Source organism: Ambystoma mexicanum, chromosome 4q (genome assembly GCF_040938575.1).
Source record: "Ambystoma mexicanum isolate Mex_15411 chromosome 4q, UKY_AmexF1_1, whole genome shotgun sequence".
Taxonomy (NCBI): Eukaryota; Metazoa; Chordata; class Amphibia; order Caudata; family Ambystomatidae; genus Ambystoma; species Ambystoma mexicanum.
The window spans coordinates 539727892-539753334 of record NC_090928.1 but is presented as its reverse complement, the minus strand read 5'-3'; the positions used below and the strand labels follow the sequence as shown (position 1 = coordinate 539753334).

Sequence of the window (25443 nt, the reverse complement as noted above, 5' to 3'; positions counted from 1 at the left end):
GTCTGGGGAGGCCATGTGTACAATGGCCCCTGTGCGGAAGATACCTTTTTGAAGTGTACGTGGTGTTTGGCACCTTGGCCATTTATAATGGAGGGAGGGTGGATTGTTGCAGGGGAGGTGAGCATAAAATGGCACCAACCATTCTTTGTTGTCCCTCATAGACAAGTGAGCGTGTCCTTGTTTCACTGAAAAATTGAAACAACTATTCATAAAAGCTCTTTTGTATTTCATTTTGTTGCTGATGTTCATGGCACAAATATACTACACATTGTATACTTTGGGTTGCAGCACAGTGTGGGAAAATCCCCTGTACTGTCCGCTGTCACTGGGGAATTTGACGCGAATGGCTCCACCGACACAGGTGGGTATTACTCATTGAACGTGGAATCCAAGCCTCCCATAAAGCCACCATGTAAATGAACGGTAGGCCACCAGCCTGTACCACCTGTGGAAGAGAAACACACATACTATATTTAAATGAACTTGATAAGTGTACAAACATTACTTGAAAATTTACCCTGTATCCTATGGCGTAGTTGCCCGTACAAATGTTACTTCATGGATCAATCAACTTGGGCTTTGAAGTGTAGAAACATTACAAAAGTAAACACCCATGCAATCCGTAACGTTTGGGGCACCGAGAAATATTGTTTCTTAGTTGAACGTGAAAGACACATAAAATGAACACTCTGATTTCCCCTAAAGCGCGAGAAATGTATTCAATTGGCAGACTACATTAATTTGGCAGTGATAGATGAAAGTTACGACAATATAGGAGACAAACATGAAATGTTAGTGGCATCAGTGGTCAAAATGACATCACATCTAGAGTACACTTACTTGTTACTTGGATTGCGAGGGCAAACTGTTTTAGGTGAAGTTTGTGCATCAGCACCATCATAATCCTCAACACAGACCTTTTGAGGCATGCTGCCCTGAAGTCATGCAGCTCGGTAATGCATAGCAGTGGTGTGTCGTCTTCCGATATGTAGGCCAAGCATCCAGAGTTTTCTCGGCAGCAGCAGTTCTCATCCTCGGTTGACATGACCTCGCACCAATTGCAGGTACGCCAGGTGGAAACGTCTTCCATGCGACTAGGCTCAGGATCCATTGATTCCTCTTCCCAACTGTCGTCCAATGCCCCATCGTTTCCGCATCTTTCTCTCAAGTAATTCTGCCTTGGAATACTACGGCTCGTACTGGTAGGGCTGCATTGTTGCCATTATACAACAAAATTGAAATCAATAGTGATGCTAGTATAAGTATCTGTTCGCAGGGGATCCGTGTAACGAAGATAGCTGAACACAGCAGAAACGAGTCACAGGCTATACAAAAAATAAACAGTGAAACGATTGAAAAACTCTGATGTTGTCTGATGAGAAACAGTCTGTTTATACTTATTGAGGAAAGAAGCATCCTGCCATTTCCATGGAGACACGTCATTAGCTGGCGCACAGAGAACGTTGACACAAGACGTGCATTCCCATTGTGAAATGGGCCGTACGCGTCTAGTGATGTCAGCTTCAGTGCTGCCGGGGCACTTTAACTTAGTGTGATCGATCCACAGATAAGATCAGCACATGCTGGCCGCACCCGCTCGTTGATTTCACATGTGTAAAAGAGCGGAAACCTAAGATATGGTGCATTTTAAATGTTTTTACGATCGATCACAGTTTGCTTAAAACCACATGCCCGAATGATCGGGACAATAACATTTTTGAGTGCACTATTCCTTTAAAAGTTTTTGCTTGTATTTTGGATGCGTTGTCATTTTTTGGTGAGGCGTTCCCCCATTCCTAGGTAGAGACTGTTTGCGTAGTCTATTCTTGATCAAACCAGGGAAATGGTTGTAAGGGTTCTGTGTGGGAGATTGAGGTAAGGGAGGGATCCCTCTTAGTAGGCACAGAAGGTTGAACATTTATTTAGCTTCTGCGTTGACTTTTGGTCCCAAAGTGAGATCGTTGTCCATGAGGATTCCCAGATTTTTTCATTGTTGACATTTCTGGTTGGGTTGTCGTGCTCTGGGCCAGTTGAGGGATGTGTGTGTTAGATTATAATCTTGGGGGGAGATCCTTATTTCTGTTATGGTTGGGTTTAGTTTGAGGTTGTTTGCCATCCAGGTGTTTATATCAGTGAGGCATTTATAGAGGGTGCGTCGTCATGGTCAGTATTTATCTTGAAGAAGAGTTTAGTGTCATCTGCGTAGTTGCAGGCTGTCAATCCGTGGGTTTGAATGAGCTTCATTAGGAGGGTCATATAGATGTTGAAGAGAAGTGGGGAGCGTCTTGATCCTTGTGGTGCATGCCACAGGTGATTTCTTTGTGTTTGCTGTAAATGGTGGCAGCTGGGTTCTTTTGGTTTGCTTTGGTTGATGAGGAAAGATTTCAACCATTGTAGTGCTGGATTTTGAGTACCGGATTCCTCCAGTGTTTTCATTAGAGTTGTGTATTTGATTGTATCGAAGGCAGCTGATAAATACCGAAGTATGAAGGCTGATTGGGTGCTGTTATCCGTTCTTTATTTTGTGTTTTGTCCCATATGGATAAGGAGTGCTGATTCTGTTCCCCTCACGGTGATGAGTCCAATCTGGGATTGGTCAAGTGTTCATTTCTTTCTGCATGATTGAGTAGTTATTTGTACACATGTTCACTGGGTACAGTATGTTTTAAATGGGTCTGTAGTTGGGTTTGATGTATGCCGATTTTTAAGGATTTTAGTAGTATTCCCATGTTTAGCGATAGATTCATCAGTATTCGGGAGTAGAACGGTGGTGTTTTGTGGGTGAGTAGCTTTTTGTAGATATCCGGTGGGCATAGATCGCTGGGCGATCTGGCTACGTTGGTATATTTTAAATAGTTTGTCGAAGATTTCCTTGCTTATAGGTTCAAATTGATTGAGTGTTCTGATGGTTCTTGGGGTGCTGATTTCTGGTAGGGTTTTTGTGGTCCTGATGTATTCGTTAAAGGCTTGTTGTATTGCTTCGATTTGTGCTCTTAGGTGGGTTGTGAAGTTGTCACATAGGATTTGCAAGCGTCCTCTGTTGCAAGAAGTTATTTTTTTCCCTTGATTCTAAACATGTGGGTTTGTTCCCCGTGGTATAGGGTGCTTTCTTGGCTTTCACGACTGTCAATTTGTATAGCAAAATTTGTTGTTTGTTTTGTCCATTTGGTTGTGCTTCCTCCATGGCTTTTCTAGTTTACTGTTTGTTTTTTTATTCTCTCAGTTTCTCTTTGAACCTGTTGGCTGTTGTTTTTTTCGGTGTGGAGTTGAAGGGTTTTAAAGGTGTTAATCTGACTAACACTCCTGTGATTCAGGTGTGAAGGTTATTTTCCATTGAGTCTGTCATTTTGTTTAGTTGGGAGGCGTTTGGTTTGGTATTTCCTAATAGTTGTGTTAAAGTATCTAGGATAAGTCTTTTCCAGTTTCTTTTGTCGGTGGGACTTTTATATTTGTGGCCATCAGGATTTTGACAATGAAAGGTATCATATAATGGTTGCTCCATATCATTGCTACCGGTGGAGCGACAGTCAAAAGTCCATCCATGCAGAAAACTGTGTCTAGTGTGTGTCTAGCTCTGTTTGCTTGAGATAAACAGTTTCCAGAAGGCCGCAAGTTGTGGTTTTATTTTCTTTCGACCAGATGTTCAAGTCTCCCAGAAAGATTATGTTGTGATTTGTGGAAAGGTTAGCTCTGGCATCAATGAGTTTTGTGGCAAAGTTAGGGTTGTAGGTGGGCGTTCTGTGGATCAGAAGAAAGAGTACATTCAAATGGTAGCTGAGGTTGACTAGAAGTGATTCGCAGTCTTCAGTCTGTTGAAGGTAGGAATGTTGAGCTGATATGATTTTTGTGTGCTAGAACTCCTCCTCTCTTGTATTAGATTGTAGTTATCGGGTATGCCTTCGTAGGTGATTACTTTGAGCCATGTTTTTGTGAGAGAAAGGCTGTCTGTAGAGGTCATAAATTTGTGTTTCGTCATAGATTGCGCATTGAGTAGGCTGCAGTGTATTGTGTGTGTGAGATTTGACTTGTTTTCTTAAGTGTTATTTCTGGTGTTTTGGTCGGGGTGATGTCCATCTGTCCTTCAGTTCTCTGTTGGGCAGGCCCGTTTGATATTGGGTGTGTGGTGTTATCACCTGTCCCTTCGTTGAGGTGTTCTATTATGTTGTGCATTGGGTTTCTCTGTTCTGATTCGTCGTGGTTGGGTAATTGGTTGTCCGGGTAGTCCTTTTTCCAATCTCTGGTTATGTAATGAGTGTAGGTGGCGGGCGGTGGGGCAGTCTGGCTTAGTTCTAGCTCTTATGGGTGTCTCTCTGAAGCTGTTTCCTCCATTGCCTGGTTCTGTAAGCCTGGGGTGAGTAGCTTGACAGTGTATTGTGGTCTAGTGCTCCCTGGGCCTTTTCTTGTTGATAGTTTTTCTGGTGTGGCTGCTTTGTAGGTGGAAAGGTAGCGGGAGATGTATGTTCTTTGTTCTCATATTTGCCAGGATGTTCAATTCACTTAGAGGCGTTTGGTGATGGTTTACAGGTTTTGAGAATTCTAGTAGGTGGTTCCTATTCAGTGGCGGCTTGGTTTCTTTACTTAGTTTTGTTCTGTTTTGCATTCTTGTTTGTTTATCCTTTGTATCGAGCCACATTTGTGGTTGTGGGTGTTTCGTAGCTACTGTATTTTGGTTGTCTATTGACATTGTGGCGGTGCGCCAAGCTATTTTGGTGGTAGGTTCCCTGGTTGGGAAGGCTTGCTTATGTTCCTTTTGGTTCTTATTACGGTGGTTGTGCCATAGTGTTGGTCATTTACTGAACAGAATCGATTGTGTTTGTTGGGCTACACAGTGGCGAATGCCTTGCTGGGGTAATGGGATTTGTGGTGTACATGGGTTACTGCCCACTTTTGTCAGTGTCATTTTTTTCATTGGGCCAAGGGGCAAAAGCCCTACTGTGATGAATTGTTTCTTGGTCTCAGCAGGGTTCAAAAGTCAGGATTGTGAGTGGCATTATTCAGAAACCGCATCGGTTCAAACCAGCAGAGTTCAAAGTCACTAAGTTCAAAATCGGAAATGTTCAAGTGTCAAGGTTGGAGGTGGTAGAATTCTAGAACGGCAGGGCTCAGAATGTCATAACTCCGTGACAAAAGTGCTGACAGTACAGTTTAAAATGGCTAAATTCAAAGCAGCAGAAATCCAAAGCCGTTCAGCTTAAAGTGGCTAAGGTCAAGAGCAGCAGCGTTAATGTTTCAGAGCTCAAAAAGGTTCAAATTGAAAGCAGCAAGAGTTCTGAGCGACAGAAGACGGACTAGTACAGTCAATGGTTAAAGTGGGTCGGAGTGGTGCTCCTCTACTTTTTTTATTAAGTTTTACTGTTCCTTTACTTTTATTTTAAAAAGAAACCGTTCCAGAATGGTTTTGTATTAAAATAAAAGTGTAGGAAGAAGTTGAAACTTGCACTGCACTGAATGTTTGCTTATACACCAGGCGCATGTTTTTGGTGGTTTGTATTGTGTGTGGGAGAGGGCGTGGCGATGGGGTTTGTGGGGAGCGGGGGCAAGCCAGTAGGGAACATAGTTATAATACTTCTTTTCGTACGCTTCGACCACTGCCAGTGTGGTTTTAAGGTGGCTGAGGTTAAAAGCGCAGAAATCCAACCAGTGCAGTTTTAGGGAGGCCGAGTTAAAAAAAAAAAAAAACAGCAGAGATTAAACTAGTACAGTTTGAAGTGGTTAAGTTTAAAGCAACAGAAGTCGGAACACTACAGAATTAAAGTGGCTAAATTCAAAAGCTGCAGTAGTCAAGCCAGTAAGTTTTAAGGTTCTAAAGCTTAATTGTGATGTCCCTTACCACCTTTCCTCTGAGGGTTTGGGGATGAAGCGTAGTTTCGGGCGCCAGACGAACAGGAAAATTCCCCTTATCCACTGCCCGTGGCCGACTTACCCGGAAAGGCTAGCCTTTGTCTCCTGATGAAAAGTCTTGTGACCCACTTATTTTCCAATCCAAGGTAGGGAGAGCTGGTGGGTGGGTGTTGGAAGAAAGCGACTGTGTAATGTGCTTTAAAGGTTATAATCCTTTATTTCTAAAAACGTACCCAATGCCACCAATGGTGGGCAATGGCATGGAGAGGGGCTGGGGTTATCTTTGTGTATTCCATTTTTGTAACAGGATAGATGCTACCTTTCATTAATTACTTTTGTATTATTCTGCTGTTGTATATTTTAAGTGTTCTGTAATGGGTCTATAATCAGAGGCGTAGCTAGGATTGATTAACAAGTGGGGCCTGAAGTTAATGTAGTTGGGCCCATCGCAATGACGTTAACATCTGCAAATGCTCTATGGCTCTGTTTATAACCACTGCCTTCACACTCCTTTCAAATTCGTACGTCAATTCGATTTTCAGTAGATTTTGATCTTCGAACTAGAGCCTCCTTTTGTTGGCACTGACAAAATGTACACAAGTCTATACCACTCAAGCGCTTGAGGTTGGACGCAAGTGGTTGATCTATCGGCATTATGCCTTCCAAAACTTCAAATGGTTGTACCTGAAACAGATCATAAAAACGAATAGTTGTAAAAGATTAACTGAACGTATAATGCTAATTTACCTTTACTATAAATATGGACATTTCTAAAGGCATGATTGGCTTCAGAGCAAATGTTGTTTGGACACCTTTTTTTAAGCCTGAAAATAGCTTTTACATGAGTCCATTGAAATTAAAATGTGTTTTTATAATAAAATAGTATAGATTTAATGCACTTTGTTGGCCGCCATCTTGATGACGTCATCAACACTACATCCCACACATCAGAGTGGCACCTTGGAAATTATTTATCTGTAACTAGTTTGTCACAAAACCATTGCTATATTTTCCTCACTCAAAGTGCTGTGGACCATGTTCATTCTATGTGTGCTCCATTATTAACTATGCTACTATCTAGCAGTAGTGACCAAGTCCATGATTAAATGCATTGGGACTCAATGTGGCTTCCAGTCAAAGCTACAAAAGAAGATCCAGAAGGTGTTTGGCTAATAAACCAATGTTACTGCACTGAGGAGGTTTGTGTTCGTGCTGGAATGGCACCCCATAATTCACTTAATTGATTACAGTTGGAATTGTTGAGTAATGAAACCTTCTTTTAGTGATGATTACTGTCCATATACTTTAAAGAACATACTCCATTTTCTCTTTTCAGGATGTCCTTGAAGAAAGAATCTCCCTGGAAGTTCAACTGGAACAGCTGCGACCGTTTTCACACCTCTAAGCCAGTTGCCTGTTAACTGTGAACATTTTTAAAAAAAATGGAACCTTAAAGGATTCCGAGCGCATTCTTGGACAAAGCCAAACTTACATGCATTCAATTCAACATGGGTACTTGTGCTTCTTTCAAGTCCAGCACCTGTGCCGTTTTAAGTACAGTTTTCAGTACAATGGCATATAAATAATTAGTAGGAACATGAAATTCTACACATTAGCACTTTTTAAAACCGAAAAATCAAAAATCCATTCATATACCTTTTTGTGAGCTTGCGATCTTCGGTGGCCAAAGCCGTTAACTGGAATGGATTACATTGTACTTCCATGTTTTAAGCCAAAACTACACAGAAGCTTTCTTTGACGGAAACTGGCCTGGCCATTTAGACTTTTGGACCACACAGCCATTCAACAAAGGCCCACTTTCCAACACTTTTTATTTTGTTGAAATTGGTCTGTTTCGATCAAACAAATGTAATCTGAGCCGGAACTGTGATGTCAATTAGATTTTGAGTATTAACGGGGATCATTGTATAAAACAAACTATATTAGCTTTTTTCCTTTTTAAATTTGTTTTATATGTGGCCATTAAGTACTAACACGTCACCCCACCATGCTGTTTTACAGAATCAGCATACATTTTTGTATCTTGCGCAGATCATTGCTTGGTTGCTAGCTGGTTAATTTACTTGGTCCCCTTTACAACACCGATCTGGAAGCATACACACAAGTTGCTGCAAAAGGCAAGTATATCTCTGTAACAAAAAACTGCCCTCTCATGAATATTTCTGTTCACTTGTTAATGGTGGAGAGATGTTAATCTACCAGATTCGTTACCAATTGCACTTTTTCTCCCTTAACAATGCCTCTTTCTGCATGCTTCTCACTTACAGCCTGCCTTAGTGTACCACAGGTTAAAGTACCAGTCAATTCCGCCAAGAATACTCCTATGCACACAAAAAAAGACGTTCTTTTTCGGAACTTCTGGGTTACCTCCATCGACTTGTCTCTGCGCCTTACTTTTCTGGCATATAGGCAAGCTTCACTTTTAACAAAGAGCTCCCTGAATGTATCCTGCTATTCAGGTTGATGTACTGTATTAGGATTTTGTTGTATATTGTATGATAAACACATTTTGATCTCATATGTAAATGTACATTAATTGCTGACTAACAGCAGAAATTCTATTTAATAGCTTATTCTGGCTGTGGGGATCAGAGATGTTAAACTGCATGGATGTATCTCGGCAGATTCAGAACTAGCAAGTGTTTGATTTTTACACCAATAAAACAGCACAATATTTTAACTTTTATTGGGTTTTTAGAATAGTTTTTTCAACAGTTATTTAAAGTTGTTTGGTCATTTTCAATTTTTTTTTATTTTTCTTAAGCATTTTAGAAATAAACAGTGCACGTAACCAGGACGATTACTTCCAAGAATAAGATACAAATTTTGCTTGAGTCCATTCTAGTAGTGCAACCCCTTAGCCCCGTCCCCCGGAGACGTGAAGGGACATGGATATCAGTTGCTGGTTGGGGGTTTCAAATGGGTTGTTGTGTGGCCCGGAGAAGGGTGCAGGCGTGGATTACTTGTATGTGTGGAGGAAGGGTGACCATTCAATTTCTCTGCCCGGGGTGAGGTCATGGAGTGCCCCTGTAATGTTTTCCATCTCGGAAGGGTGACAATGCCATTTCTCTGCCCGGGGTGAGGTCATGGAGTGCCCCTGTAATGTTCTCCATCTCGTAGATCTCTCTTGCCTTCTGTGCCCATATTCTTTGATTAGAAGGTCTGCGATTTCCACCCTATAGTGAGGCATACTCTTGCTGCCAGTAGCAGGAAGTGTGGCATGAGGGGGAGCCGCATCTTCCAGCTCGAATAGAACCAGCAGAGAGGTTTTTATGGGAGGGCAAAAAGGGCACTTGCTCCAGGGTCCCCACCTTGTAGGGGGGCCCCACAAGGCTGCCTAATCTAAAGAAGTAAAATTCCATTGTTCACCAGACTTAAATAGCACATGAGCACATGTCAGGATATTTTATGGCATGCTGCTGAGGTTCTAAACCTACAGCCTGTCTGTTTGACAAGTACATTCTGCCTTGATGAATTCATCATGTAATACCTACTGTGTTCACTGTGGTATGCATAGTCTGTGTGTTCCTAACAGCACAAAACTGTAGTATTCTTTCCTTCCTGTGGGAATTATGTTGATCATGTGCAATACCGAAGTTTAAAAGCATATTGATAAATTGAATGCCACAATCGTTAAGAAGTTATATCCGCGTGTTAAGCACTAATTGCAGAGATATGTAGTCATATGCCAGATTAGAATGTCACATTCCAGCAAAGCTGGCTGAGTCTTTCCTACGATTGAAGTTTATAAACTTGCCTGCATATGTACTTGGTTTTATAGCACAACAGGTTCTATTATCTGCAATGTACCTGCACCCGATATAGGCTGCTATAAACTAACATGTCATCTGTATATTGAAGGTCTAGAAATTGGTTTGTTCAGATGGGGTGTTGTAAAACCTGGCCGTGTGCCCCTCCAATGATGAGCATAAACTGTTAGTCCAAGAGGTGAATAAGTATCCAATTTCAAGACTGTGGAACAAAACCGTTCATGCTTGAATCCTGGCTTTGTCAGCAGACGATACAGTGATCCTGGTCAAATCATCTAATATCTCTTACATTACTGTGCTGTCTTCTGTGAGGTTTGCCTTCTTGCATGCAGTGGTATTGATTAACCCATAACTTGATCTTTCTTCCTATGTAGGCCATTTGACTGGAAAAGAGTGGACCAGGTGCTGCAGGCCTCGGGCAGGCATATTTTAAGGTCTGCTCGTTTGACACACAAAACTATTTGCTTTTTTGTAAAAGTTAAAGGTTGTTATGCCTGATTATGAATGACAATGTCACAAGCCATTGTTTTGGAAGTACTTAAAGCTTTAAAATACAAAAGAAAAACCCAGCTTAAATGTGTTAAATCAAATCGATTGGTATGCTGGTACTCATATACTTCTCTTGATGATGGAGAGAATGAAGCTAGAATCATTCCCATTTTGCATAACACTCTATAATATTTTGTTTTTTTATAAATGGTCATGTTTGGTAATGTTATTTGTGTACTTTCCAAGTCAGTTTTATAAATGAGATTGTGTTAGTTCATGATAAGAACTGGAAAAGAAAGTGTTGAAATGCAGAAATTGCAGAGTTGGCACAAATCCGCCCCTTAACCAATGTTGGATGCTGGGCATCTAATTTAATCTTGTATTGCCTAACCTCTCAAAATTGGCATTCCCCAAACCTTTCAAAACTGTCAGCCCTTCAGAGTGATTTCCTTCTCAGTGTATGATCTTCATAAAAGCTGAATTTATGGTTTCTTTGGCTATAGTGTTGCTTCCACTATATTAGTGAGCATTGATATATTGCACACCACAGGCACTTGTTCCTATGATCTCTAATGGCAACACTATTTGAAAACCATAACTCACTTCTTATCTCAGTCTGTCTGGATTCAGACACCTTCCTGGTAGCTTCTAATTTGCATCAACTATCCATGCTATGGTATGCGTAGATTTCTCCTTCCTTCCAGTTGGTCTCCTCTATCCGTGCTTGAGCACTTTTGCATTCTGTGAGGCAGCTTATGTGAGTTCTCGATCTATTCTGGGTTACATGTACCTTTTACATACGGTCCTGCATTAATACTGCAGGCTGCATACATTCCTGGACGCTATTGATAAAAAGTAACCTGTATCTATACTAGAACAGAAGTAACCTCTTCGTAGATTGCTAATGTTGCCCTTCAAATTTTATTTGTTTATCATTCTTATTAGAGCAAGAATGAAGAATGTAAGGGGACTTAAAGGGAGTAAACATGCTTATTTTGAATGCTGCAAAGCACATATCGACCTATAGGTTGTGACTGTGACGAGGAGGTGGGGGCGGGGGAGGCGCGGCCAGATATTCTTGATCAGTTAATTCCTTTGGTTTGATGGAGGGGGGCCCCAAAGATGTCCATGCCCAGGGTCCCAAAAGTGGTTAAGATGGCACTGAGAACCAGCAAGGAGTTAGTTGCATTCTACCCCATCTATTCTCTTGATCCAGGCCAGGACCTCCTTCCAGAATGCCTACGCTCTCGAACAGGACCACCACATGTGCTGCTTGATTTCCGCATCCTCTCCAACATAGTTGGCTGGACCCTCTGAACATTTTGAATAGATTCTTGCAGTCGTTTTACCACCGATGAAGGAGCTTTAGCCCGTGCAATTTGTATTGGCACGAGATGGAGGTTTTGTGAGTGCAGTTGCAAACGTGTTTCCAGAGATCTTTGTGCAGAGGGTGGCCCAGGTCTCTCTCCCACCTCCTCCTGAGGGCTTTTAGAATGAGGTTATGGCAGATAAAGTCACAGGTCCACAGCGCCTGTATAACAATTAAAGGGATCAAACACCAAGGCTGCAGGTGTCTGGGTGGTGTGGGTATACTGCCAGTATCAATCCACGAGGTAAGTTATGAAGAACAAAGGAATTCCCAGTCTCTCTGCGCCAAGGAATTTAAATTTATTAGAGGTGTGGAAAATGCCTGACACGTGTTTCAAGCTGCGTACAGCTCTTCATCAGAGGCTTCAGTTATACAAAAATGACGAGCAAATTATAAATAAATTACAATATATACAGTTGGTGCAATGTATCAAAACAACCAAAGGTACAAGGGAAGAGAATGGAACCAGGGCAAGGTGCAACCACAATTTACACATGTACAGTACATGTAAAAAACAAATAATAAATGAGGGTGAATTACCGCAAGTTGTCAATTTCATTCGTAGCAGCACGTATGCATGGGAACAATTGCAAAGAAAAATTAAAGCACAATTTTAGAAACAGAGGTTGACCATAGCAGCGCAATCAAGTACCAAAAAAAAAAAAATCAATCAGATAAGTCTTGAAATAAAAGACTAATATGTGCCCCATAATTGTGAAGTAAACGGTTTACCTTGAATTACAGCAATTAGTCATCACAATTATAACGTAGGACAATGCCAGGATAAATTCTGAAAAAACCCCAATGTGCAATTAATATAATAAACCAACATTGAGGCAAAAACATTTATAACCAAGATACCAGGATCATTAGAGATTAAAACATACCTCAAACTGCCTCGCAATTGCAGAAGGCTAAAATTCAACAAAAACAAAAGAAGAAAAACCGAGTCTCAATTAATGTTGCATAAAGGCCAGCAAGAATCCTTTTAAACCACTAATTGGCTCCTGATAAACAAGGAATTAAATACATCAGCCATAATTGTGCCATAATATACAAGAAATGCGAAGATAATTGTACCAGGAAACAACCAATTAGGTCCTTGACCATCCATAATTAGGGGGAGCGTATTAGCACGTCTTACTGCAGCGATCATAAGTTTGTATCTGCTCAGAATTCCATCGCGCGATTCGCGAAATAGTAGTAGGACTACATATATTTGAGTCTGGAGGCAGTGAAATGTATAGTCATGCAACCATGGTTTAGCAAGTTGGGGAAACAAGCTACCATATTGGATGAACGGGAAGAGCCTTACAAAGAGCCTCACTGCATTAAAGGAGGTCCGTAGGCCCAGTGCGAATAATGCATTACAGAGCTAAATAATTAACCAAGGGGGAAAGGACTTGAAATAGACTGATATATTAGTAACCAAGTCAAATAAATTAATAATGATGCATTAAAGAAAGAATTGATGAATAAAACCACGAACAACTGAATAGAATTGAATAATGAGAAAAAAAAGGGTTTGTAAGCCACATGTTAGCGGCTAAAATAACAGGACGTGAGTGCGCTGCTACAGATCCGCATTAGGCATTATGGCAATACATAAACCAAAAAATGCAATAAAGGGGACACAGCCCCATGGGCAAGAAATAATGATACTAATTTCACAAAAGATAGATTAGAGGCACTTGTCAATCTCAGTCAATAATGTGCATCCTGAATTATAAAAAGGTGGCAAACTCATGGTCCGAATTGAGTCCAGAAGTGACAATACGATATTTACAAATTAATTTCGCCTCCAATTGACGTAATTTTAATGTGAGGTTGCCACCACGTGGGGGCAATATAACTTTACACAGCCCCACAAAGCGAATATCATCCTTGTAGTCCATTTGGTGTGATTATTGCCAATGGTGTGCAAGGGGATATTTGGCTTCCTGGCTACCAATTGTAGCCAGATGTTCACGGATCCCGATTTTAAGTGGGCGAATAGTGCTCCCTATATATTTAAGGCCACAGATACAGATAATGCAATACACGACAAACTTAGAATTACAATTAATAAAGGACTTAATTTCATGATCACCACGTATACCAAATGTGACTAATGATGTTTCAAATGTAAATTGGCACATATTGCAACCACCACATTTGTGAAAACCTTGGACTCTGGCGGAATGAAGCCAAGTCTTAGGTGTGGGTAACGGACTCATAAATGAAGGGCACAATTTGTTTTTAAGAGATTTGCCTTTGCTGTAAGTAACACTTGCATTAGTGTCCAACCAATTTGTGAGATCTTTGTCGAGATATAACAAGTGCCAATGCTTCTTCAAAATATTATGGATTTTGTAACTGTCAGAATTGTATCTGGTAATTAGCCTGATATTTTGAGAGGATGATGATTTGGCCCGACTTTTTAGCACTAGTAGATCAGCTCTCTTAAACTGTCGTACTGTAGCTGATGTCCGTTCAACACACATCTTATGGTACCCTCTATTCAGAAACCGAGATTTTATGAGGGCACTTTCTTGATCATAATCCGCTGATTGGGAACAATTTCTCTTAGCATGTATAAATTCACCTTTGGGAATATTGGCTATGACATGTTTTTTATGGCAGGATTCTGCATGTAGAGTAGCATTCACAGAGGTAGACTTACGAAAGGTTTTTGTGATAAGACCGTCAGATTAAATCAATAGAGAGATCCAAGAAGTCAATATGAGTTTGGCTGTATGTTTAAGTGAATTGTAAACCCCATTCATTGTTGTTTAAACAAGAAACAAATTCTACAAGTAGTTCCTGTGTGCCAGTCCACACTAAGATGACATCATCAATATATTGTTTCCACAGATATATAAATGATAAGTACAAAGTATTAGAGAACACACATGTCTGTTCAAAATAATGCATGAAGGCGTTAGCCAGAGCAGGTGCGAAGCTCGCACCCATGGCGACTCCAATCAATTGCTTAAAATACATGTTATTGAAGACGAAAACATTGTTTTGTAAAGTAAATAACAGTAGTTCTTTAACCATTTCTATATGTTCGAAATAAGAAGCAGAAAATTCTCAAAATAAAAGACCAACACTTTGTAATGCTTTGGAATGAGCTATTGAAGTATACAAAGCTTTGACATCTAGGGTAACCAACCAACAGTCTCAATCAACTTTAAGATGATCTAACATTTCCAATATATGCATAGTATCTCTAATATATGTGGGGGTCTGCAATACCCTCTGGTAGTAAACATTCATTGATGTAAATAGAGATTGGCTCAAGTATCCCACCACCTCCACTTACTATTGGTCTCCCTTCTGGTATGTCTAGGAATTCCTTATGCACTTTCGGAAGGAAGTACACAGTGGGCATGATCGGCCCATCTACCGTAAGAAAATTTCTTTCTACATCTGTTAATAGGCCTAATTTGTGCTATTTCAAAATAAGTGAATTTGCTGTTGCATGAATAGAATGTAAAGGATTATTCGGGATAATCGAATAGCAACCTGCTGAGTTTAGATGATGCCTACCCATTGCAATGACCTTCAATCCAGCCCATTTGCCGTATTCTCTTATGGTTTGCAGAACATTCTGTATGGAGGCGGAGGGGTTGGCCATGTACAGGAGCATGTCGTCAGAGAATTCCCTCTATGGCTGAATCCTTCCAAATCATGTTCCCTAGAGGTTCTATGGAGAGAGCATACAGGAGGGGAGAGAGCAGGCATCCCTGCCTGGTTCCCCTTGCAAGGTTGAATTCTCTAGATATTTTCCCATTGACTACCACCCTTCCTGTGTGGGCCTTATAAATTGCTCGGATCCCTTTCAGGAAACACTTCCCAAAACACATGTTTTCCAAAGTGGCCCAGATGTACTCCCACTCCACTCGATCAAAAGCTTTCTCTGAGTCCAGGCTGAACAGGGCCTGTCTTCCCCCTCTCCCCTCGAGTGTTATATGATATCTATGGTTTTGCGCATGGCGTCTGCTCCCCGTCTCCCTTTTATAAATCCCACCTGATCCGGGTGGATCAGGCGTGGCATGATTCCTTCCATGTGAGTGGCCATGCCTCTCATGCAGACCTTTACGTCCGTGTTTAAAAGTGATATTGGGCGATATTACTTACAGTTGGCAGGATCTTTCCCACTTTTGGGGATACCTACTATATGTGCTTTTGTGAAAGAGGGCGGCGCTTGACCCAACTCCTGAATGTGATTGAATAATTGGTCATGTGGAGGGCTAGGGCCCCGGCACATTGCTTGTAAAATCCCATTGTGTAGCTGTCCTACCCTGGCACCCCTCCCGGCGGTAGCCTATCTATTGCCGCCTTAATTTCTTCAGGGGTGAATAGGGAGTCCTGGAAGACTCACTCCGCATGGGTCAGTTGAGCTACCCCTGTCCTGGATCTTCGTTTTTTCCCCAGACCCTTCAATTTTGTAAAGCTACTCGTAATAACTAGCAAATTGATTAGCTATCTCTCTCAGGGAGTTGGCCCATTCTCCTCCTTCCTTCCCTACGCATTCAACCCATCTCTCAGCCCTCTGAACCGTCAACCTTGCGGCCAACATCTTGTCTGCCTTGGCCCTTTTTCATAAAGATTTTGCTTTAGGAATTTTAGTTTACGTATTGTTTTCCCCTATTCCCAGCGCTTTCAAGTCGGCCCTTTTCTGTTTTAGCTTTTTCAGGTCCTCATCCCAATAGGTCCCCTCGGAATGTAGCCTGTCCTCTATTTTACTCATTTCTTTGCTCAGTTTCTCCTCCTCTAGCCTCCGCTCCTGTTTCTTCTTGGCTCCTTCCCTTATTAGCTCCATGTTGTTTCTGGTGTCAGGGTGGCCCCTGGAAGGATTTATGTCAGCAAGGATGTTGTTCGGGTCGGAGCTCTCTTGTTCAGGCAGCCATCCGCTTTGTGCGCAACTTTTAACAAGCACACTGTTCCTATACTGATTTCACCATGCGGGATTCATTTTCCTCAGCTTCAAAATGATCTGTCGTTCAAAGTCTTTCAACGGTACAGAGGATTTTACAAGACCCCTGTATGACCACTTTGACCCTTCTTCACCTCTTCCCAAGGCCTTCTGGTAGTCTATACCATCGAGTAATGACCCAGAGTTTCCTGCATGAGCACCCACGTGGTGCCGGACTCCTCTGTTGCTGGTTTTCCCCCTCTTTTTTTTCAATAGTTACTTTATATTTTTCAAAAGTTCAAATTAGCTGTTGGCTACATTTCGTTTAACAGTTTCGGTTTCTTATCGACTCTCTCCTCACCGGCTTTGATGAACCGCTTGGCTTTCTTCTCATTCGAGTCAAGGTTGGTACCACAGAGACCAGCGTCTCTCCCCAGCCTGGTTATCAGCAGAGGAGGGTCTTGTGTACCCTAAACATTTGTTGCAATGCACGCTGGCTTTTGTTTGTGGTCCTATGTTTCGGTCTGCAGAGGTTTCACGGGTCTTGATCGGAAATGGAAAGGTTTCTTCTCTCCTCATCATCCTCTCGGTATTCGCCGTCTTTCGCCTCCTTTTGAACTGCTGTGCTTAGTTAGCCCTCATGTCGGTCTGCCTTGCTGCTCCTGGTGTTCTTGAGCTCCACCTTTTATCCCTGTGGGGAAGGGAAAGGGCCTTCAGGTGTGTGTGATTCTGGTCAATTTCCTGACTTTGCCTGACACTTGTGTCGGGACATGTCAGGTAAACCGCTCTAGGGTTAGTCTCAAAAGGGGGGTTGGTAAATTCAGAAAGGTGAGATTGGTGGGGTTTGTAAAGCAAACAGGAATGATGAGGATTATCATGAAATAAACAAGAGGATTTGTGGAAACGGTAATGTCTTATCTGAGAAGGTTGGGAATGCAAAAAATAAAAAAAAGAAATCGGAGGGACGTGAAGGAGAATAACAGGGTGTTATTTGGGTATGTAACAGAAAGACAGGGATTCTGTAAGGTGTAGTGTCTCATGGCACTGGAGTTTGAGTTCTTAAAGAGTTTACTGGCTTTGGGCCTTTGGCTATGAGAGATTAATTGAGATGAGTGGGGGTAGATCTGGAGCAGCCTACAAAAGCTTTGTGGACTTCACCCTTCACACCTGGTAAAATACTCTGTCTCCTCTTGGTTATTTCCCCAAGCACAACCCCAGGTTCCCCTACCCAGATGATCCTCCCTCACTCATCCACCCCCATGGTTGGGATCTGAGAGCGCCAGACCTTACCTGGCCACCTGAATAAGACAAACAACAAAAGGATTTTCTTCATAAAACGTCCAGAACTACTGCACAAATGTGGTGGAATGATCAGTAAATCATTCCAAAATCATCCCCAAATGAAGCATAATTCTGAAACATTGCTGAGGAGTTTAAGAGTAGCTCAAAGATGATTGAGTGACTCCAGCATGGTCTCTAAAATCATCTTTTTTTATTAGGAATGGGTCAGATCGCCATCACTTCAGAAGGCATCTTGCAACAATATGTTCAGCCCCCTGGGGCCATTTCACCTCCATCTATGGGCCACTCAAGAAAAGGGGGAGGTTGCAGCATTAGTAGTGTGTAGTGGATTACTGGAGAGACAGTGTTGTGTGAGCTGCCTTGCATAAAACGGATCCTAATGTCATTTCTTAAGGACGGTTAGCATGGTCCCTGGGCCTAAAGCCATCCACCCCTTTTCAGGTACACAGAAACCAGAGGCAATAATATATTGTGTGCACTCTTCAGCCAACGAATAACTTGCCTGTGAATTATACGGTACTAATCCTGCTGATCCACCAGTTTACACATCTCAATCACCATTCTAAATATTGTCTCAAATGAATTTTTTTACTACTGCCAAGCATAGTTTGGACTCCCCTCCACTGAAACATGACTGGGGTTGATTGTAGTCTTGTGCAGATAAGATGTGCCCAAGCAGTTCAGGCTGGACTGTCCTATTTTGGGGTGGGACCAAGCATGATTTGTAAATGGTAGTTGCCATCATCCCATAACGGCTTGACAAGCCGAAGAACAAGGGTATGGAGTGTGACCAGAGGATTGCCAGAAGGTAAGATTAATGTTGAGCCTTCCAGCCGTCACCTCTTGTTTTGCTTCAAAGGATTAGAAAAATGAACCCGCTTTTGGCTATTTACTTTTGGTGAACACCTCTAACACAGTTTTCCTTGGTGCAAACAGGTCACGATTCACTCTCTTCGCTCTTTCCTGCCACCTGGGGGCCTGCTTTGGGGATTATTCCCTGTTGGACATTCCTTTCAAACCTCACGAGACAATGCTGTGGTGATTTGGGAGCGCTAAATCCTTATTTTCCATGTCACTTCCCTTCCGAGGTCATTCCAGGTTTTTGGCAGCCAGTATGCTGCTTATCAAGAGACTATGCTTCCCAGAATGCCTGGCCCACTGCTTCATCTCAAAGGTTGGGTGGAGGATAAGCAGTACCTGTGGCTGGCAGGTGCTGGCATGCAGCACACCTGAGGCGTGTGCTTGTTAGCAGGCTTTAAAAACCTCATTTTGCTTCAGTCCCATGGGCGTAGGACAGGGGGGACAAATCCCCCCCCCACAATCTTAAGTGGGGGGATACAATGTCATTTATCCCCCCCAGTTGTGTGTCCTGCCCTGGAGTCTGATGTGCCATCATGTGCACTGCTGCGTGCGGGCTGTCGATTCTATCCGAATCTGATTCACAACAGTGGGGGAGGAGGAGAACAACGCAGGACCACGAGCAAGAGTTGTTCCCCTCCTCCCCCACCCCCCAGAATATGGCATGTGCCACTGCCAGCCCAGCCCTGCCTGGTAGTGCGCAGTACACTACTGCGCAGCTTGTTGCCAGTCTCCTCTGACCTTCGCCACAGCACTACAGCAGGCAGGCAGTGACACGCGAGTGTGAGCCTGCTTGATGGATGATGTTGATGGAGACAGAGTCGAGCCGATTCTCGGAAGAGCTACCAACAGCTCCCACAACCTCTTCATGTCACTGCGGTAAGAACCGTAAAATGAGAAATAATTAACATCCACTGCGAGCGCCTTCGTAAAAACACAAATCTTAACGGAAACATATTCAGAGCAACGTGATTAGATTTCCCAACAGAATGGTAACGAAGCACAAATACCGTTCTTTTCATCTAATTGTAATGAGGCCGATACATGAGTCCAAGCATCATTGGGAGCACAGCTCAGGGGCAACGTGCTCGCCTTGGAAGCAAAACAACACGGAGCAAAACAGGTTCGATCCCCGGTTCCGTGTTTAAACCTCTGGGTATTAAGCGCGTTCTAGATAACGTATCATTTTTAAATAAGGTGAAATTTACAATGGCGATGTTTGATTCTGCGCGCGTTTACATACATTAACATATCATATGCTCGGCGTAGTTTATTGCATATATTTATTGCAATGAAAAAACACGAGGGAGCACGTCGTCAAGGCAATTTGTGCATTCGTTTTGGTGTGTGTTATAAAAATGGACTTCTCATTCATGTATGATAGATCCCGTGTGATTTATTCATCAAGTTTCGGATTTACACAGACCTAAGTCAGAATATGATGTATTTGCAGTACTATGTAGCCTCTCCCTTCACAAGGAAACGGGTATTCCCACCCATACCTATTCCTTTCTTGGAGTGTTTTTTTTTTTATTAGTCAATGACACATTCAAGTCATGCATGACCTAGGGTGATTTTAAAATATCTGGCTACTCGAAAGCCTCCCTTGAGTTTCTATATGAAACCGTAAATCCCAAGCTGCATCTGCAAATGTTTGTCATTTTCAACTTCACTAACACCGTTTTGTCTGTTCTCCGTTCCCCAATCCGTGGACATATCAATTAAGTAATCCCTGATGTGCACGTAGGTTCCCAGGGTTCCCAACGCTGGCCTGTTTTTCCGCTCAGCACTACAGGGAATCTGCTCACGTATTTCAGACACCTCACACTAAATGTATCATATTCTGATAGATAGGACTGGAGCATTCTACTGATTGTGCTCCGGCTCGACCACCACCGTTCATGTCAGGAACCAGGAAGGGGGTTTGGTTGATATCTCCCCCTTTTTCCTGGTGCTTATATGAGGGTGAGAGTAGCCAGTCTAATGAGGATGTTTTATTGTATTGGCGTGCTTGTTGTGAAGGAGAGTTCCGTGTGTGTGTGTGTGGGTGTGGGTGTGGTAGCTCATGGATGAGCATGTGACTGAGAGACTAAGAGTGCAGTGTGTATGTTGTATGAGCATGCATGTCGATTTATGTTTGCATGCGGCCGGGGAGGAGAGGCTCTGACTGGATGGCCTGGGGAATGTCTCTAAGTCCAGAACTGAAAGCTTAATATGTTGTACTGCCGTTAGTGCAAATCTAACATGTTGAGTGTTATTATGTGGGGAGACTGGCATGTATGGGTGCAGTCATTCGGGACATGTTTGGTCACCGCCAGCATGAAAATGTTTTTACACTGGGAAAACACTGCCATATATTGTAAGAAAGGCATCATGAAAATGCATTGGTAAATGCTCCTGTGCAAAGTTAGTGATCTAGCATCTATTGGATTTATTCATGTATTACCCTACATAGTCTAAATTAAACTGTGTGGTTTTCCCCAATTTTTCAAAGCGAGAGTGCTGTAAAATATACCAATTTAACCCATTATTTTAAGGCACGAGAGCTTTGTTGTTTGGGGCTCCCACGAAGAGGTGTTGCCAAGATTGTCTAACAAGTGGGGCCTGAATCAAATGTAGTTGGTCCCACCACAGTGACATTAACATCTGTAAATGCTCACACAGCGCTGCAGGGTGGGCATTTACAGATTTTGGGTGGGCCTTGCCAGCTCAGGCCCTACCCTGTCTATGCCTCTGACCCCACGAAAGGCTCAGTCGCTTCCACACATTCTTTTTTTTTTTTTTTTTTTTTTTTTTTTTTTGTACCGTACCAACCACACATTCATGGAAAATGTTTGCACCCCTGCAAGTAAAAATGTCACCAGCTGCCACTGGTATTAAAATGGGAAATTGTTGACATGTTGATGTTACTTGACTAATCTGTTTAAAGAGTTAAAGGCCAAATTCAATATCAAATTTCCAAAGAGGCCAACATTCTCCTAAGTATTTAAAAATACAGGTGTCACTTTATAATTAGTTAATGACAGGACGCCAAATAAAAGGATTTTGCACTCTGACTGAACTGAAAGCCTTTTCTTTTTCTTAATTTTCTTCTTTCATTTTTTCTTCTCTTGTTTTATACAGTGATGATATATATACGTACTGCTATTTTAATTTTGCGTGCGAAACGTCGATTTCTTTGACTAAAAAACAATAAATAAATTAAAAAAGAAAAGTCCCAAGGTGTCCCCTGTCCCCCCCAGATTTTATGGGTCTCCTACACCCCTTTTCAGTCCAGTGCTGGTCATGGATGCAGTGTTCCTGGTTGTGACTGGTCCCTTGTTCTTAGCTTAGTCTCCACTATCCCGTTTCTTATTACCTTTTCCCTAGATTTCGAATTTAGTGTGCATATTAGTATTTTCTGCTTCCCTGATTCCCCTTTTGTGTTTGGCAGTCAGCACTTCCCAATCCTTTCCCTTTTATCATCATTGTTTATTTTCGGAAATGCAAATTACATTCCATAAAAACAGTACACAATACAAATATATTACAATAAGAACAAGATCTATGAAATCTCTAATGAACCCAGAAACAATTTGCAACCTGGCACATTAATGATCATTCACTTTTTATGTCATATTTCTGAGCAAACGTTTCCTCAGGTAAAGTGTGACCTTGAGTATGTAAGCAGGGACCAACCCGCATGGGGTGAGTCAGCCCACAATAAATATATTAAAGCAGGCCGATATTGCACAAAACCCATTTCAGGTTTGCGTAGCCCCACAGCTCAATACCAAGTCTTGCCTTTGTACAATTTGAGCAATAAATCAATTGGTCTGGCTTTAAACATGGTCAGATAACCCCACCCAGAGCCTGCTTGAACCGCACAGCCTGTTTCGATATATGGGCGATGGCACAAAAGCTGGTGGGATATCTGGCCCCCCAGGTAGTCTAATTGCTCGAATGTGGGGATCATACTGCTCTTATAATGCATGGCCCTGAATTGAACCATGCGCCCTCACTTCCAACAGAGAACGCTACCAAGTGCCATACTTGGATGGAATTTGAATGCTAGCAATTGACACTTGGACGGAACTATGGACGCTGGCATGCGCAAAGCCTGGACGGAGTTGTGAATGATGGCAGATGTCGCGCCTAGACGTAGCTGCGAATGTTGGCATCTACCTCGCTTGGTGCATTGGGAATGCTAGCGAGGCCAGATTTGGATGGAATCGCGAATACCAGCTAGCCGCACACAGACAGATTCCAAAATATGGGCAAGGGCCAAATTTGGGCACAATTGTGAATATTGGCAAGCGTCATTTATGGAAGGGATAGTGAATATCGGTTGGTGCCGGAGCTAGATAGACATGCAGTGATGCTCGCGCGCCACACCTAGAAGGAACGTGGAAATGCAGCACATTGCTTCTAGAAAGCAAGGCCAATAACCAATCCACTAACAATTTCACCCTTCTGCCTACACCTCATAAACTCTAACCAAACACAACCACAACCCTTTACCACAACAAACCGCACAAACTTCACTACTCCACAACAACAGAACAAGCCTCACATAGACTCGCACAACAGCACATGACGTCTACCGAACAGAAAACACCCCTACCGCAGCGAATGGTGCTAACCGTGTTGAGGCCGCCAACAGCACATCACTGCTCTCTTGCACTTTTCCCGCTTACTCCCACTAACTCACCCCCTTCCCTTTGCAGAGCCCCAGGGGACCACTCCGGTGGTGATAGTGCGCGGTACAAATATCCTTTAACATTAACATGAGGGAGGTATTAACCCGCCCGCACAGATAGCATTGAAGCATTGGGCCAATAAAGGGCCTAACAAATCAGGAGCCATGATAAACAGGTCTGCCAGGACATTCTGGGCCCAGAGCTCGGTTACAGAATTGGCAGCCTATAGTTTTCTTCATCTCATCCACTGAGAAAACAATACTTGTCTCATTGCCACCAATAGCCAGGCACCGTGGGGTGTCCAGCGTCCCCTCCCCCCTCCCCTAACCTCCTGTCAGGCACTATATAAGGAGGTAAAATGGTCCAGCCAAGCCTCATCAGACACTTTACTGACCGGAATATCTAAAATGATATATTTGTATAGGGGACCATGCTGGGTAATCTCCCAAAAATGTTTGGCCTCATGGTCCCTGGAAGCACCAGCCCAGGCATCACAGGCTTCTGCCTCAATGGCCCTTTTCCTAGTAACTAGAACCCTCTTGTAACGTAACCTGGCACTAACAGCATTTTTGGAGCCCCCTGGCCAGTTCAGAATTGAAAGAGGTTTCGACATGGCTTTAGTGCACTCCGTGCCAAACCAGCCCACCCAGCACTGGAGAACACAGAGTAAAGCTTGGTCAATAGTGAATCAAACTCTGAGATGTTTGCATGATCCAGAGTCCCCGACAGCAGCTTCTCCAATTCCTGTGGGCTGGATTGGATTGCCCTTTTCAATAAGTCCTCCTGCATATCCTGTTTTCATTTGAGTCTTCGTTGTGAGACCTTCCGGGACACCTCCCGAGGGTACACTAGGGTAGACAAGCCAGCTCTTGGTGCCAAATGAATATCAAGCTTAATGGGAAAGCGGTCACTGTAGATGTTATCAACCACACCAAACCCCACTAGCTGATCCCAGAACTTAACTGTGACACAGAAATAATTAATTGTGGAACTTCCCACTGAGTATGAGAAAGTTACCCTGCCTGGAATGTCAGCACTAAATCGGCAGTTTGCTGTACGCAACCCCCACTCATATGTAGTGCCATAGACGCTGCCTCTCCATACAGAGCCTCGGATCAATCATGACATTTTGCATAAGTCACCCCTCCCGCCCCCCAGCACGAAGCACATATTTTCCGAGGTTAACCGGGGGGGGGGTATGCTCCTCCAAAACTAAGGCAGGAACTTCCAGATAACTCTCACCATACTGTTTGAGAGGACTATTATAAAAGTTGCCAATACTAAGTCAGCCAGACCTGGTCTGTGGATCTTAACCATAGGTGTGATATAATATGAAATGGCATTTATAACGCGCCTATACACAAGTGTTTCGCGCCGCGACGAGTCAAGGGAAGGGGAACAGAGGGAAGACGGACAACGAGCTTACTAGGCCAGGTGTCATTCAGATCGCGCAAGTGCATGTGGAGAGACTAGGTTCTTCAATACCACCTGCTCACTCTTCCAATGTGATTTAACCAGGACACTGACACCATCATAATTCCACCCCTGTTTACTACTCTCAGCCTGCTCCAGATATGCAACAAAGCCACCCATATTGAGTTCCTCCTGGGACCAAGTCTCCTGTAACAGGACAACATCCACCCCACTAAGTATTGACTGTGTCTCTGCACAGGTCAGCCTTGTTTTAGCTCTAGCCACATTTCACAACAATAATGACATATGCTCGACCTTCCAAATTACGCAAGCACTCAAAGAACCCCAGGAAATGCCAGGCTCCACCCCTGTGGTCTGGCTTGGGCCTATCCCAGACAGCGGCGCCATTCGATTTCATCCACATCACTAAGACAAGCAAATTGTATCTGGGCGTGCATGATATATTTTATTTATATTGCGCTCGCACACAAGTGTTTCAGAGCTCGATTCACAGAGCATAGAGTCAGGAGCATTAACCACACAGCCACTAGTGCCCCTCCCCCAAATGCCCAGTGCTATGACTAGGGCCATAGGGGCTGGGGGAATAGCACCCCATGGCAGACATGGCTCAGGAAACCACTTGGGGCGTAAAGGCCCAGCTACCCCTGGGGCAACAGATCCCGTCTCCCCACCACGAGGATACAAGTAATTTAACAAGACCATCCATGCCCTGTGCTTGGGACCGGGAGAGCCTACATTTGAATTAACCACATAATCAGTCACATCCGGATGTTTGAAGAT

General features: G+C 43.0%; 1 protein-coding gene across 6 annotated transcripts in view; it reads left to right on the top strand.

The window, feature by feature from the left end:
* REPS1 (RALBP1 associated Eps domain containing 1) overlaps positions 1-8548 on the top strand; it is a 2155944-nt gene extending 2147396 nt beyond the window's left edge. For 4 of the 6 annotated variants that reach the window (XM_069608106.1, XM_069608108.1, XM_069608105.1 and 1 more), the window contains one exon: positions 7178-8548. In XM_069608106.1, the coding sequence (XP_069464207.1) occupies positions 7178-7246 (69 nt within the window). In that variant the 3' untranslated portion in view covers positions 7247-8548. The remainder of the gene's footprint in view (positions 1-7177) is intronic. The other 2 variants (XM_069608107.1, XM_069608109.1) reach the window with 1 other exon arrangement.
* Positions 8549-25443: the final 16895 nt, after the last annotated feature.